The sequence below is a fragment of the Euprymna scolopes genome, chromosome 13 (assembly GCF_053919585.1).
Source record: "Euprymna scolopes isolate OS-2025 chromosome 13, ASM5391958v1, whole genome shotgun sequence".
In the NCBI taxonomy this organism is placed as follows: domain Eukaryota; kingdom Metazoa; phylum Mollusca; class Cephalopoda; order Sepiida; family Sepiolidae; genus Euprymna; species Euprymna scolopes.
This window is the reverse complement of record NC_136494.1, coordinates 104,443,371-104,459,750: the sequence shown is the minus strand read 5'-3', so window position 1 is coordinate 104,459,750 and position 16,380 is coordinate 104,443,371. Positions and strand designations below refer to the sequence as shown.

Sequence of the window (16,380 nt, the reverse complement as noted above, 5' to 3'; positions counted from 1 at the left end):
CAAAACGTTTATCAACTAACTTACAAACATAAAGTATTCATTTTATTTTTGATATTATTTAGCAAACATAAGTTTAATTATGGAAAGGAAAATAATTTTTTTAAAAAATAAATTATTGGAAAAATAATGATCAACAATGACCACGCTTTTAAAGGAGTTAAAACACACAAACTACTTATCCAGTTAAGTAAAAAAATAACTTTTATTGGGTTTGTTTTACAATTCACAGAGGTATGAAAAAGTGGCTAAAAACAAATATATAACAAATACATGTTATTCTTCTACCTACCTCGATAAATTTTTATTGTTGCAAATGTTTATTCTATTTTATTCGAAAACAAGTAGTGTCGAGCATTACATGAGAACAAAAAAATGGCCGCGATGTCCCTTGAAGTTTTGACAATGACTTGAAAATAAAAAAATTATACAAAATAGTGGTAGAAACTAAGCCGATAATTGTCACAGTAACTTGAAGCCCTTAAAAATGAAATTTATTATCCTTATTAGTTTAATGAACTTGAAAACAATTGTAATCTGTACAAAATTTCCTTTCATTTAATATGCTACAAGCCATATTTTGTTAATTTTTTTGAATTGTGTCGTGGTTGCCATCTTGGATTTTCTGGTTGCCATCTTGGATTTTTCACTGTGTAATGATTGGGGCTATGACAAGAGAATATTCTTATTGTTTGACTTGAGTATTTATCCGACACAGTTAATCGATCAAGAATCACATCACTTTATATAAAAATATATAAGATATTAACTGATATATATACTTGAGAGTCAAAATAATGAAAAGAATATTCTCTTGTCATAGCCCTAAGTAATGATGACAAATGATAAAGTCCATCAGAATAACATTTCGCATGATGATAAATTCTTACCTCCTATTTTTTAAACTGTTTTTTTGTGATGCTTCTACTTTGAGACATTAAAATGAAACTTAATTATGCTAATTACTATGCTAATTAGTTTAATGTACTTGAAAACATAATTCTGATCCGTACAAAATTTCCTTTAATTTGATATGCTACAAACCATATTTTGTTAATAATTTCTTTAAATCATGTCATGCTGCCATTTTGGATTTCCTGGTCGCCATTTTGGATATTTTATGTTATAATGGCAAATGATAATATCCATCATACTTCCTATGATGATAAAGCCTGACTTACCATTTTTCTTAGCTGTTTTTATGATGTTTTTATTTAAAGCTGTTAAAATGAAACTGGAATATGCTAATTAGTCTGTACGTTACCAAGTGAGATTGTCGTAAATAACGCCAACTGAACCTTCATGGTATGATGATAATATCTTCAAAATTTCATCATAAGGAAAAGATCTGGAGATAGAGATTTTTAAAGATGGTTTAATCTGTAAATTGCGCAAATTTCCTACTATTTTCAGTCACAAGCTTATATGCATTTGAATAGGACTGACTTGAGGCAAAATGTCCAGTGAACAATTATTTTGATAATTTGAATGGTCATAACTCCAATTCCAAAAGGCCAATTTTAAAAAACTGAAGATATTATTTCTTTGTTTTTTATGCGCTTTTCAATAATGCTTGATTTGAGTTTATTTGAACTAAAGAAAAAAATGGTGTGGTATTGCTAATTGTACCACAATCCCAGTCTTTTGGAACAAGTCCTCCTTTTATGATCTGATTTGTTAAGTCTGTCATTATCTCAATGCCTGTTTTATTGGCAGCCTTCAACATTACTGCAACGAAACCCAAGAGATCCTCAAACTTTACCCTTATTCATCTCCCTCCAGTATCAGGTCTTCAAACTTTTTTTTTTTTTTTTAACAGACCCAATTAAAAAAGTTGAATCGTAGATGCAGTTAAAAAATTTATTTAAAAAAAAATGCCCAATTAACTCTAGGATAATGTAATGGAGAAATATAATATATAATGAATTTCATTTTTGTCCCTTACATAAAAAATTAAATATTATTCCATAAAAAGGAAATTCAAATAAATTATTCTATTTTTGCTAATGGATCTTGAAACAGATTATGAAATTAACATTGAATTAAAATGTAGTCATATTTATATATATATAGAATATTTAGGCACTATCTCTTTTGAACCAAATTCAAGTCATCTCTGCTGGGTGATTATATAGCAACAAGATAATGTACAATTTTATTTGGAAGTACAAACAAAAAACAAAAAAAAAACAAGTGAAGCATGCATGGCCACTCATGAGTGCACAGTGAACGAAACATAAAAAAGTGACTAATTTCAGCATTTGCCCCCCCACCCCACCCATTTAGCTCCAAAAGTCCCCAGGGGATGTCAAATCCTGGTGAAAATGAACAAATGGTGTACTTTTAGGCCTTAACATATGTAAATCTGAGTTCTGCAACATGCAAAAAAAGAAACAACTAAGTCCATCACCCCCCCCATTTAGCCCCAAAAGTCCCCAAGGCCTTAACATATTTAAATTTGAGTTCATCACCACGCAAAACTGCTAAATAGACATACACAGAAAATTTTGGACAAATATAGTAAAATAATCCCAAAAATGGAGTGTTTTTATTAGCCCTAAAAGAGCCCCTGAGGCACACCCAAGAGTTATCATGAAGTATAGATAAACAAAATTATATAGAAATCAGTTAGTTATAATTTTTCAGAAAGTTTTATAAAAATCCAAGGTATCAATTATTTTTAATAAGCACAAAAGTGTCAATTTTAGCCATTTTAACCCGAGGGGGAGGGGGGCAACCAAAATTTTCCCAGAAAATCCGTTCTGTTGCCTTTTTTTATTACTCATATCATGTTTAATGTTTGTGCAAAATTTCAAAACCTTCCAAGGCATAGTTATTGGAAAAACTGTGAAGGACGAACGGACAAGAGTGAATTTACAGATTCACCCTCCTTTTGTTGGGGGAACCCAAAATTGTTTCACATTCTTCAGATTCAGTATGAGACTTTCTCTTTAAGGTTTTGGAGTTCAAACCAATTAAATGTGTCTAATTGGTACTCCATCTTAGTATGGTTTTCGTAATTCTGATCCAGTTTCATCATAGATTACAGTTAGATAAGATTACTGGAGAGCTAGCAATTTTTGCATGGCCCTTTTCCATTGGTCACAGCTATCATTTTTAGAAATCATTAAAGTAAATCGCATTTATTCCTACACTAGCCTGGGTGCCCGGCATTGCCTGGGTGTTTGGAGGTGTGTGTTGAGCAAAAAAAATAAATAAAGTTGTAGTAGGCAAAAAAATGGAAAAAAAACAAAAAAACGTGACGTCTTTGCTGTTGCGCCTATTGCCAAACCGGAAGTGACGAAGGTTTAAATTAAGGCTAATCAATCAAAAAGAGGCAATAACTTTCCCTGGAGAAAAGTGTCCAGTTGAGGATGAAGGAATTCATGTTTTTAGCCAAATTTTCAATATTTGTCGTCCAAAGGATCTAGTTTCCAAAATGATATCAGTCTTGTGAAAATCCGTCGCCTCTGGCGAAAGTTTTAGGCAGACATACATACATACATTTAAACAGACAGGTGAAATTTATATAATAGATTGCCCATGCATCTCTATAATTGTTTACCCTGGCAATACAGATCTATGATGATTGTGTTTGGGACAATTAACTGACACTTTCATTGTTGTTTTCACTTCTTTGAATGTATCATGTTTTATTATATTCGATTACATTTGTCTTTGATAAATCTTCTGTGAGAATGTCGATGTAAACAAAACTATTTCTTTAGTCTTTTTTTTTTTAAACATTTCACTTTATTCTGATTTCATGTGTGCTCAAAAAAGATAACAGACAAGAGGCAATGCTCATGTTGGAGAAGAGGCTCTAACACATACTTTGCTATAAATGTAAAAATAAGATATAAAATATTCTTATTCTACAATTGCATTTATCTGTTTTAGTATAATTGGAATAGGTATAAACAATTTTTATTTATACAATATATATTTTTCACTAATTGACGATTACATGTCAAAATGTGTGTTTTAAAATGAAATTTTTCATTGGTAACTATTTTAACATTCAAAATTAATTCTCTATTGTAAGAATGAAACCTTTTTTTTCTTTTTACTAACAATTATATAATGAAATTTCCTGTATGGAGTTAGAAAAACTTATAATATTAATTATAATAATTATAATTTGTAAGGGCTATTCATTTAATTTATGGAAATCATTCTGCATAAGGCATGAAGCCACTCGATGTAAGGAGAAAAAAAATTTCAGGATCAAAAATTAGCCAAAGCTAAGTGTTATACAAATAGATTCAGATTAAGAAAACAGCAATTTTTCACCCTTTGTCTGAAATATTATTTATGAAAGATAAGGACAAAAGGACAAAATATGTGAAGTGAGATTTATAAAGCTGCTGAAAGTAAATTCAACGTCCAGTTTCTACTCTCTTAAAAAGGTTACAAAAGTTGGCTGATAGAATATAGGTGAAGTTTGAAATGCGATTCGGAATGTGATTTCAGAATCCAAGGCTGAATGTGTTAACATGTTACGAGTTATCGGTTGGGTTGAAAAATCATTTTCCGTTTATTGTTTAGAGAGGAAATGCACAGAAAGAAAAACAATTGTGAGAAATACTACCAGAATGGAAAATTAAAAAAAAAAAAAAAAAATATCAAAGCAAAGATTGTCCCAGAATCTTGTGTATTCAACCTTATTAGTGGGTTCAGTGGAGCATCGAAAGTAGATAAATACATAGTAGTAAAATATGAAAGTAAGATAATGTTGACATATCAGCAATAAAAGTAAGAAATAAAAATTCTTTTTATATTGTCGGATGTTTACTTGTAAACAAAGCTGCAGAAAAGAAAGATGTTTTAAGAAATGCTGGGAGAATTCACCAATGAAAGAAAGACAAGTGTTTCTTTTCACTTTTATATGACACTAGCAGGGCTACCCGGCGTTGCTCGGGACCGTATAAACAATGAAAAAACAAAAGCAGATATTGAACATATGTTTTATTCTTAGGGGAGAGGAATCTTTCATTTCAAGTTTTAGCGTTACAAACAAACATTTGTCTTTTATATATATAGAAGATAATGACAGGTTTTTTGGGGGCCCCCTTCGAAGATAACTGATCAGTTGACCAACTTCTAGTGGTCCGTTTGACGTGAAATTTCGATATTTGTCATCCGGGTGATGGGGCTTGGATATGATACCAAATTTGTCAAGTTTGGTTCCGTCTTTCAAAAGTTTTAGCGTTACAAACAAACATACATACACACAGACGTTTGGCTTTTATATATATAGATGGTATTAAAGATATTAGCTTCATGACACATAATCATTAGAAGCAACATCATGCATAATCATTTGATGCTGCTTACAGTCTTTCATATGAAACCCCACACAAATTACAAAAGGGAGCAGTACATTACAATAAGTAGGAGTAAAAAAATTTTAAAAAGCAGGATAATTTTATCATAAAATGAGTATATTTTTCTTAATGATTATAAACAGAGCAGAGGAATTTTATTATAAAAAAGACTTTAAAAAAGACTTTAATCTGGCATTCGGTCCAATAACAAATAAGCGATTGTTCACGAAATTTATAGTAAATAGTTATTTTAATTATGTTTATAATCTTTGGTACTCATGGTCAAAATGGTTCACAAGCAAGTGACATGCACAGGAGGTGAGGGTGGGGTCATCTAATTATATTCAAACTATCTCCTTTTCTCATATTACTCAATACTAGGACTTGGGGCATACAATCACAGAGTTAGCTCCGGGCAATCAGCAAACCTCTGCACACTAGTTTACAAGTAAATAAAGTTGACTATACATATTGAAGTATTTTCAATACTATTTTTTGTTTAATTTATTTATTTTTCTTAATTTTATAATTTCAATTATTTGGAGGAAGGAAACACATTAACTTGTTTTTCAAGTATGTTTTCTTTTTTTACTTTAATGTATTCTAACATTTTTTATACATATTGTCTTTGCAAAATCAGAGAAAACAACAATGATTTTAAATGCTAAAACTGAAGATTACCTTCTACTTATTAGTAGATACTACTTTCAAGATTTTGATATTTTTAAGAGCTTGAATTATAAAGTGGATCCTTAACACAGATCTTCTCACACACTACCCTAAACTTTGGTAGTAGTATTATTGTATCAATACATCCTTTAGTAGTAGTATTATTGTATCAATACATCCTTTGGTAGTAGTATTATTGTTATCAATACATCCTTTGGTAGTAGTATTATTGTATCAAGTATCAAGTGTATTGATACAATAATATCACCCCACAAAAACAAATTTATCAATGTTTTCAAAAGTAAATTATGAATTTGAGTTATACACTCTTAGTTTTGTTTTCTAGTGGTTTATAAACATGGCTATATTTTTCCATCCAAGTTTTCATTTTGGTATTTCACGTGTACAATGAAACTTGCTATTAACTTACTGGTGTTAACATTTTTTTTTTTTTTTTGCTAAAGCAGTTTAAGTAAAATAAAAATGTTTGAAAATATGATCAAAATTGGTTTCACTCTTATTTACATGATTGAAACAAGTGAAGTATGCATCGTTCCCTGTGAGTGCACAGTGAACAAGGCATAAAAAAAATGACTAAATTCAGCATTGCCTTCCCCTCCCATTTAGCCTTAACATATGTAAATCTGAGTTCTGTACCATACAAAAGAAAGAAATGATTAAGCCCATCATTTGTGCACCCCCCCCCCCATTTAGTCCCAAAAGTCCCCAAGGCCTTTACATATTTAAATTTGAGTTCAGCACCACGCAAAACTGCTAAATAGACATACACAAAACATTCTGGACAATAGTCCCAAAAATAGAGTGTTTTTATTAGCCCTAAAAGAGCCCCTGGGACACATCCAAGAGTTATCACAAAGTATAGATAAACAAAATTATATAGAAATCAGTTAGTTACAACTTTTCAGAAAGTCCTAGAAAAGTCCAAGGCCTCATTTTTTTTTTTAATAAGCACATAGCGTCAATTTTAGCCATTTTAACCTGAAAGGCACCCCGAGGTGGAGGGAGGGGGGCAACTGGAGTTTTCCCAGAAAATCTGTTTTGTTACTTTTTTACTCATATCATGTTTAATGTTTGTGCAAAATTTTTAAAAATTCCAAGGCATAGTTATTGAGAAAAGTGCGAACGGACAAAGGTAAATTTACAGGTCCACCCTAGTTTTGTCAGGGGACCAATAAGAATTGAATGTTGTTATTTTTGTTTTCTATTCAATTCTGTAAATCGTTTACAGAAAGACTCAAGCTACCATTGGACAAGTACCTTTATTTATTTGGTAATCATTACTATTACCGACATGCATTATATTCAAGAAAATAGTTGGGAAATTTGTTAAAAACAATTTATTTTACTTTACCTATGAACTGTTTGCATGAAAATCTATTTAATGTTATAAGTCATTAAAGTTACCGTAAATATCGATTCTGAACAAAGTGGCCATCTTTAGTCAGAGGCAGTAAGCCCCATAACCTAAACAAATGAAATTACTATTTTCTTCAGAATTGTTATTTATGGTAACTTTAAAGGTTCATAACTCGTATTGAAGCTTTTCTGTATTTTCCTCAACTTTTGGGGGGCATTTTATACAGAGCAAAGTTTTAGGTTTTTAGTATTTCTTTTTAAGGTATTGTTCATAGAAGCTATACAAATAGGGGGGGGCGTTAAGAAGTTATGCTCGTTTGTCAGTTTTTATTTTATGGGAAAAACAATGCATTTGGGGTTCATATGATAGGACATTGCTTTTGGTGGTGTTCAAGGGAGGGGGGAAATCACAACAACAGTAAGCAGAGGTGTTAAAAAAAAAAAAAAAAAGTGATAGTAGGTAGGCGGGCTTGAACCCGTAACGCGAAAGAGGAAAAAAAAAGTATCCATCGTCCGACAGGAAGTTCGGAACGTTGAAATTAAACGAAGTCAATCCAACTGATACGATGACTTGTAAAAATGGCGATGCAAAAAAACGATCCCTCCTTGTACAAAACTGCCCAGTTGAAGGTGAAGGAATGAATATTTTTGGCAATTTTTCAATATTTGTCGTCCGAAGGGTCGAGCTTTAAAACAATATCAATCTTGTGAAAATCCGTCGCCTCTGTCAAAAGGTTTTGCGAGACATACAAACACACACATTTTGCCCTTTATATATATACTAGCGAGGGGTACCCAGCGTTGCTCGGGTGTTTGTAGGTGTGTGTGAAAAAAAACAGGTGCCCGTGAAAAAAAAAACCGAAGCTTTTACAACGCGCAGTTGGAAAATAGTAAAGTGTGAAAAAAAAAAAAAAAAACAGGTGCTCGCTTTTGATTGACGTGACGGCGATAGGTATTCAGCAGTCAGAATTTTGTGCGGGACAGTTTTTAATGAGGTCAATAAATCGGTTTGTTTGTTTTCAAAAACCCGCTCCCCTGTCTGACATGACGAAGTCGACAAACGTTCACTGGCTCTGGGCCTGTTATTAGAGTTGAGTTTCGCTTTTTTTTATACCGAAAACCAAATGTAACGCATGCCGATGCAGGAAATGTGGAATAATTAACGTTTGAAAGTCAATAAAATTAAATAGACAGGAGAGAGGAGTACCCAGCGTTGCCCGGGTGTTTTTTGGGGTATGTGAAAAAACCCCGAAGCGTTGACGACGCGCAGTTGGAAAATAGTAAAGTGTTTTAAAAAAAACAGGTGCGCGTTTTTGATTGACGTGACGGCGATAGGTATTCAGCAGTTATTTTGTGCGGGACAGTTTTGAATTAATGGGTTTGTTTGTTTTTAAAAACCCGCTCCCTCGTCTCGATATGACGAAGTCGACATTGAACAAACGTTACTTAGCTCTCTTGAGACAACTGGCTGTGATTAGAGTCGAGTTTCGCTTTTTTTTATACCGAAAACCGAATGTAACGCGTGCCGATGCGGGAAATGTGGAATAATTAAGGTTTGAAAGTCAATAAAATTAAATAGAGAGGCGAGCTCCGTGGATAATTCGTAGATATTACAATTTATAGATAATATAAAAAGTTTTAAAAAGTTGTGAAGCGAGCAAGCGCTTGTTTGAAAGAAGCCTTTCGTGGACATCGAGGAAAAGCGAACATACATACATACATACATACATACATTTTCGCTTTTATATATATAGACTAGCAGGGTACCCGGCATTGCCCGGGTGTTTTGAGGTGTGTATGTAGGAGAGGGTGACCCTGTTTTAATATTATAAAAAAAACACGATGTTAAAAAAAATTGGAAAAACCAAAACAAAGCAAAAAGGAAAAAAAAAAAGGTGTAAAAGAGGAAAAAAAGTTTAGGTAGGAAGCTAGGCTCGAACCCAAAGCATCGAGGCTAAGGCGGAAAAAAATAGCCTAACACGTTACCCCTACGCTAAAAGACATACAATTGAGAACAGATAAAATTAAACCTTTAAAAACACTTGCAGGTGGTTTAAACTAGCATCAATGTTTTCTAGGTCAAACATGACGTCATTGTCGTAGTAGCAGGAGGAGAGTAAATGAAGCAACGATTTTTTTGGCACCTCTCCTTGTAGAAAAGGGTCCAGTTTAGAGTGAAGGAATTAATGTTTTTGGCCAATTTTTCGATATTTGTCATCCAAGATGTCGGGCTTCAAAATGATACCAATATCGTGAAAATCCGTCGCCTTTGTTGAAAGTTTTTGCTAGACATACAAACATACATACATTTTCGCTTTTATATATATATAGAAAACTAGCGGGGGGTACCCGGCGTTACTCGGGTGTTTGTAGGTGTGTGTTTGGGGGGTAAATCGGAACAAAAAGGAAACTTAACGATAGCGATTTAACAAAACAAAACAAAAAAACAAAAAAAACAAAAAAAGAGGGGGAGGGGTGGCATGTGAGCTCGAACCCGGAGCCTTGAGGCCTATAGACTGAGCTTGAACACCTGCGCTATGGCGACAATGTTAATGTAAGAGCAATTAAAGGGAGTCAAGTCAAGGTGGTTTGATTGACAGGTGGCCGGTTAATGAGGTCATCTCGGGAGCGTTACGATGATGGGGCAGTTTTTTGGCTTTTGTTTACTTTGTTTCACTGCGAGGCGGTTTTTTCATTTACTGTGAGGCAGTTTAGGCTTCACCAAGATGATGAGAGGGTACCAGCTCCCCATTGAAAGGGGATTGTCCAAATTAAATAGCAATTGTCTGATATAAGGAGAAAAATCCGCATTGATCAAAGCTGATTACTTTTGGACGTTCCTGGCAATCGCACTGTGAACGATGCAACAACGTTCGTATTAGTTTCGCTTTTATTATACGAAAAAGCGAATCTACACGTAGCGATTGAAAAATGTTGAATATTTAGCTTTTGAAAGTCGGGCAAATTATATACACATGCGACCCCCGTTCGTAACTCGTAGATATTATGATTTCGATGTGATATAAAAAGTTTTAAAAATGAATGATGGCCTCAAGAGGCCGCTGAAAAAAACAAAAAAACTTTTGCGGACATACAGAAAAATGCACACACACACACACACTAACACACACATTTTCGCTTTTAGATATATATAGACTAGTGGGAGGTACCCGGTGTTGCCGTTGATGTAGGCATGGATTATGGTGATACTTTTCTGGTCTGATACAGAAATTGGTTTCACTGTAACACCATGCCTGGCCCTAAAACCACCACTTTTAGTAGGAACCAAACCATCATCAACTAGACTTTCCCACAACTTCAGAATATCTTCAGCACATCTGTTGATCGGGAATCCATCAGAAATAAATTTAGGATTTGTCCAGTCTGTCTGCTTGCTAATACAAAGAATAAAATCTGCACCACTTAGTCCTGACACATGCAACTTAAACTTTATGGTGTCATGAATTCTTATCTTAAGATTATATGCCTTATTGCCAACGTGTGCACACAGATCATGAAAACGCTTTCTTCTTTTCTTTGTTGTTATAACATCTTCACTCTCAACAACAACAACAACAGTAGCCTCAAACAACTTTACTTCTGTAGCAGCAAGTTCGAGCACAGCTGAATTGCCTGTCTTGTGCCGATTCTTTAAACAAGTTAATTGCCTCCATGATGATTTGAAGAATTCCAACCAGTCAGCAGAATCTTGGTTTAGATTGAATTCTTTTCCACATTTACTGATCCATTCATCATCCAGCGCAGCCATAGCCAAGATTGAACTCACTACACGAGTTTGTAGCGTAATTCAAATCTTGTTGGTAGCTGAAGAGAATCCCATCTACCCTCGAGAGAAGGATAGACTACGCCAGTTTCTCAACTTGGTATTTTACCTCGCGGTACATACAGCGCCTCACCTTCCCAAATGGTCACCCATCTGGTACTGACCAGGCTCAATGTTGTTTAACTTCGGTGATCTGGCGAGAACCGGTATGTCAATGTGAATTGTGCCGTATATTGATTTACTGATACAAGCATCATAACCAGGAGATTTGGTTGGTGGAAACTGCGACCTGTAATTAATGATTACTTGGAAGATTTGTTTTTGTGTAGTGGACACTTTGTTGATTTCTTCTTTCTTATGTAAATATATATATGTGAAATGTAAATATTGATGTTATAAAACAATTACTGCAACAGAAACATTGAAGAAAGTTTAAATGATATAAAGCATAGTTTAAACAAAAGAAAACCAAGGGAATCCAAAATGGACACACAGAACTTCTCAATGGACAATTCTCAATTTTTAGAAAATATGTATGTAAACAAGTAAACTAACAACATAGCATGCATTCAACATCCATTTGCAACAAACGTTTTCTATTTGAAGACATAATTGCAAAAAGAATTAGGGAAATCTCTTAATATTTCTAAAATTTTTCTTATAACCATAGAATATTTCAAAGTAAATTATTCTTCAAACGGCTAAATCTCACATAAATCTGTTTATTGCATCAGAGAATCCACAAACCAAGGATTTCAAAACGTATATACATTAATATGTGAGCTTTAGCCATTTTGAAAATATTTTGCAATTTATGCAAAAAGAAAAAAAAAACGATTTAGGTAAAAAAAAAAAAATGTACAGTTTAGGCATATTTTTTACAAAGTAGAATCAAAATTATTCTCAATTTTCTGAAAATGTTCATTTATTATCAATTTTATGAGTTGATAAGTTACTTCTCAACATTTACAAACCTAACAAAACAAGTGTGTTTTTAAGGATTTTCTTCTATTTTGGAGAGGTTTTCTGAGGCTGGTACAATTTTGCTTATAAAAAACTGAGCTTGACGAAGGTCGCTGATTCCTGCAATTTCAAAATCTTATTAAATCGCTAGATTCAGCACTCTCTAGATAGTAGTGCGCAAGTGCATCTGTTTGGTGACTTTAATGTCTACCACATTAATGGGCTTGGTTTCTCTAGTTACACAGATGTAGCTGGCAGCATCATACATAGCTTTTCTATATCCCATTCGCTGACCCAGACTCAAGTTCCCAACCCATCTCCCAGATCATCAAATCATCAATAAGCCTTACTTCAAGACCTATTTTTTACCACAGTTCCTTAGGACTGTGTAACAAATGCCCATAGTTCACTCAGGAATGGTGATTATGCTATGATGGCATCACCCTAAACTCTCAACCACAAGTGGAATAGCCACTGCTCAAAACAACATGTTTCAAGGTGGCTGACTGGGAAGCAATCAGGGATAACATCAGAGATGTCCCATGCAGCAGAATCTTTTTCTTCCTGTGAAACAGTGTGCAAAAGAGGCTATTGAATGGCTCAAAGCAGCAATAGTAGAACATGTTACTTCACGGAAGTTTTATAGCAAACCCCACTCTCACCAATGGTTCACTTTTACTTGTGCAACTACCATTGCTCAAAGGCAGCATGCATTCCACAGACTTATCCGATATAAGCCCAGTACAAATAGACAAGGGTGTATAGAAGCGAGACATAAATGGAAGCTAGATACAAATGTAAGAATGAAATAGTTGCAGCTATACTGAAATCACTAGAAAATGCATTGAGTAGCAGAAATTAGGAACTTGTGATTTCTGGAAAATTTATAACAGTGTTATAAATAATGGTCAATCAACAATTTTCCCTCTATCCAACAACCATGCATGGCAACTGAGAAGGCTAACCTGCTCATCCAGTGGTTTGCCTCCACTTTGAAGGGATTACAGAGTCTTGAAAGACATTACAGCCATCTTTTGTTTTTCAGTAGCGCTCAACATTACTAGTTTTTCTAACCAAATAAACATTTTACATTAAATAAAAACACTAAAAACTTATCCAGTTAGGTAAAAAGTACCTTATCTTTCCTTTGATAACATTTATTTGTTATATATTTGTTTTTTTGACAACTTTTTCGTACCTCTGCGTATAGTAATAAAACCTGGGGATGCTAAACTTGAAGATAACCTTGTCTTGCACGAATTCACAATTTTGATAATTTTTCTTGCCCATAATTTATAAAAGTAATATTTTTACCGCTATTTTTCTGGTTAATGCATGTGTATATCATCAGCAACAGCTGTGGGCTGTGGGTTCGGCATGTCTAGTTAGAGTTTTGTCAGAGCTAATGTTGACCATTTCGGTACTTATGTTGAGAAGGTACCACTCAGGACCGAATAAAAGTTATTTAGAAAACCATTCTTGACATGCGGAGGGGAGGGTGTTGTGTAACTATTCTGTATTTTCACCTAATCATTTAATCAACAAGGTATCATAAAACTTGAAAATACTATTAACAACAAAAATTAGCACCGTACCTTCACTGAATAGGCATCCCTTTCGGTCAATGTGCGCTGCTTGTCCAACCCACAAAGGGTGTTTATTCAGAAAGCCGTGCTTAACATGAGGTTGAAAATAAAAAAAATACCTTTCAGAATAAACTCCCCCAATCTCTCCATATTAAGAACGGCTTTCGGAATAAACACTTCCAACCTCCTATGTTTGGAAAAAATAAGGGTGGCTCCAATGTCTGGAAGGGGGTGGAGATCCTAGAAGGTCAGTTCTACCCTGAGGCGTGTTTGCCATTTTACGTTGTTACGGGGAGGAGTGGTGGGTAGCTGGCTGGACTAGGTGGTCGTCGTCATTTGGTTCCGTTATTGGTGCACGCCACTTTATTGGAGAGAGAGTTCTGAGGGGTGCTGACATCGTCCGTGTCCTGCGGTGTTGCCTGTCTGGCAGTAGTTTAAAGTGTTACGTGACGGGGTAAGTTGCTAGCAGTACCTCGGTGAGCACTTTCTGTTACCCGTTGCTTGTCGATGTATATGCACCTTCCAAGTTTGGACATGGTGTGAGGTATGCTGCGGAGGGAGGGAGTCGTTGGTTCCTTTCAGGGCTAGTTCACCAGAGAGTTGCATGCATCATATTTTTTCAACTAGCGGTTAACTGACTTCCGAGTTGGGGTCACGAAATAAGGATCATTTCGCAACCTTTAAACCAGCCCCATCTCAGATCATCCAGCCCAACTATGGTCGGAATTAAATTTTCGACACATGTTAAGAACGGGTTTGGGAACAAACACCCCCAATTTCCGCTTGTTGAGAACAGCTTTCGGAATAAACACCCTTTGTAGGTTAGACAAGCAGAAGCACTCAGCGCATATTGATCTCACTTTCATTTCCATCAATACCTTTGTTAAAGTTACGAATCCATGGTACTTCTTTTGTATTAGAACGAAAATTGAACACCGTAAAAAAAAAAAAAAAAAAAATGAATTTTCATTAAAAGCCAATGGCATCTATTTACTTTTTTATTTATTTTTTATTTTTTTCAATTTCAACTGAAAGCAATGTTATCTACTTAATTGTCATGTTGCAATTAATTATCCTCAGACTCTCTAGCTATGGATTAGGAGAAGGAAAACTCCAAAATAATAAGTCTTTCCCTGCTTCCAGCACACAGTCCAGCAGGAGTCCAGCCAGCAGTCGAGCCAGCACCTTCAAGTTGTCCAGCAATTCTCCTGGCCACTGGTCTCAAGCAATTACGGTTCCGAAGAGGTGCGATAAAGATTACGTAACCACTGCTTTACTGATAAACACCTCGCGCATGCATTCCTACAGAGGCTATCCATTGTCTTTCGACGCTGAGAAAAAGGCCTATCTATATACAACTACTACACATCAACGAAAGTAGAGAATATGAGAAACATAGAAACTATGGCATATATTTAAACATGAAAAAGAAAAAGGAATATTAAAAAATTTAAATAATCATAACAAAATAAAATACAAAATCCGTCGTACCTGCGTAACAATTCCTTGTTCCTCATCTTCGTCATCGCCACTCAACGCACGCTTTAACTTATCCATAGTTTTGGTAACACCTGTATGAAGTCAGTTTTCCTGTTTCGCTGTGTAGCCGTTAATCTCGAATCATATAAATTCCGTTAACTTTTATTTATTTATTTTTTATTTATCCAAATATACAATAAAAAAAAAACAGTTGAGAATGTTTTTGACGGTGTAAGTCGTGTATACAAAAAGACGTCGACCAACAATTAGTAGAGCCAATCAGTTGCGCCCTCTTGTAAATAGAAAGTGAATGAAATTTAGCATCAACTCCGCAGCCAAAACACGAAATGAAGACAGAAACTTAAGAAAAAAACAAAACAAAAAAAAAAACTTATTCAACGTTTAGGAATCTATGTCTTAAAAAAATGACTATTAAAAATTTTTTTTATTATTATTTTGGTACAAAATATTAACGATTTAATAAAAATTCCGAACTATTCTTAATCTAGCCACATAAATTATTTAGAATGAGATAGGTTTCGTATTTTATTTACCAACTATTGTGTTTGTAAATCGATTATCACGAACCAATGTCGATAATTTGATTCAATAAGGCTTAGCGTTCCTTCATTCTCACGCGCCCCGGTATTATTTTAGACAAGCATGGATACCCGGCGTTGCCCGGGTGGACATGAAGTTCGGTTTGCACACAGCTGAAGTAGATGACAACTTCCCACCAGATATTTCGGCAACCGGTGCGCTGGACCCCCCCCCCCCAAAAAAAAAGGAATCAATCAAAATAACTTTTCTTTCAATCAAAATAGCAAAAAAAAAAAAAAAAAAGCGTGGTAGACAGGTTCTAGGTGTGTCAGAAATTTCGTGAAAATAGTGAATAATTCCACCCCATCTTTCCTCGAAAAATGTAATTCAAGCCCTAATTATGTTTTTCAATTAAAGGAGCAAGAACCAAGGTTTCATTAAAAAAAAAAGAAAGAAAAACGTGTGAAACAGGTGAATTTCTAAAAAACAGTTCTTTTTTGTTGTTTTAAATTTGAATATATTATTTATTGACCCTTTCTCTTCAATTTGTGATATATAAGACTTTGGTACATAAATTAATTATTTACTTTTTAATAGACATTTCAAAATGGGAGGCGTGAATTATTCGACCCCCTGTCTTTCCAAGCTTATAACTACT

At 34.4% G+C, this 16,380-nt stretch overlaps 1 protein-coding gene across 2 annotated transcripts in view; it reads right to left on the bottom strand.

Annotated features, from left to right (window-relative positions):
- Positions 1–15,941, bottom strand: part of LOC145292136 (vesicle transport protein SFT2B-like) — an 84,450-nt gene extending 68,509 nt beyond the window's left edge. Inside the window, exon 1 of one of the 2 annotated variants that reach the window (XM_080138255.1) lies at positions 15,195–15,941. In XM_080138255.1, coding sequence (XP_079994381.1) covers positions 15,195–15,260 — 66 coding nt within the window. In that variant the 5' untranslated portion in view covers positions 15,261–15,941. The remainder of the gene's footprint in view (positions 1–15,194) is intronic. The other variant, XM_080138253.1, reaches the window with a different exon arrangement.
- Positions 15,942–16,380: the final 439 nt, after the last annotated feature.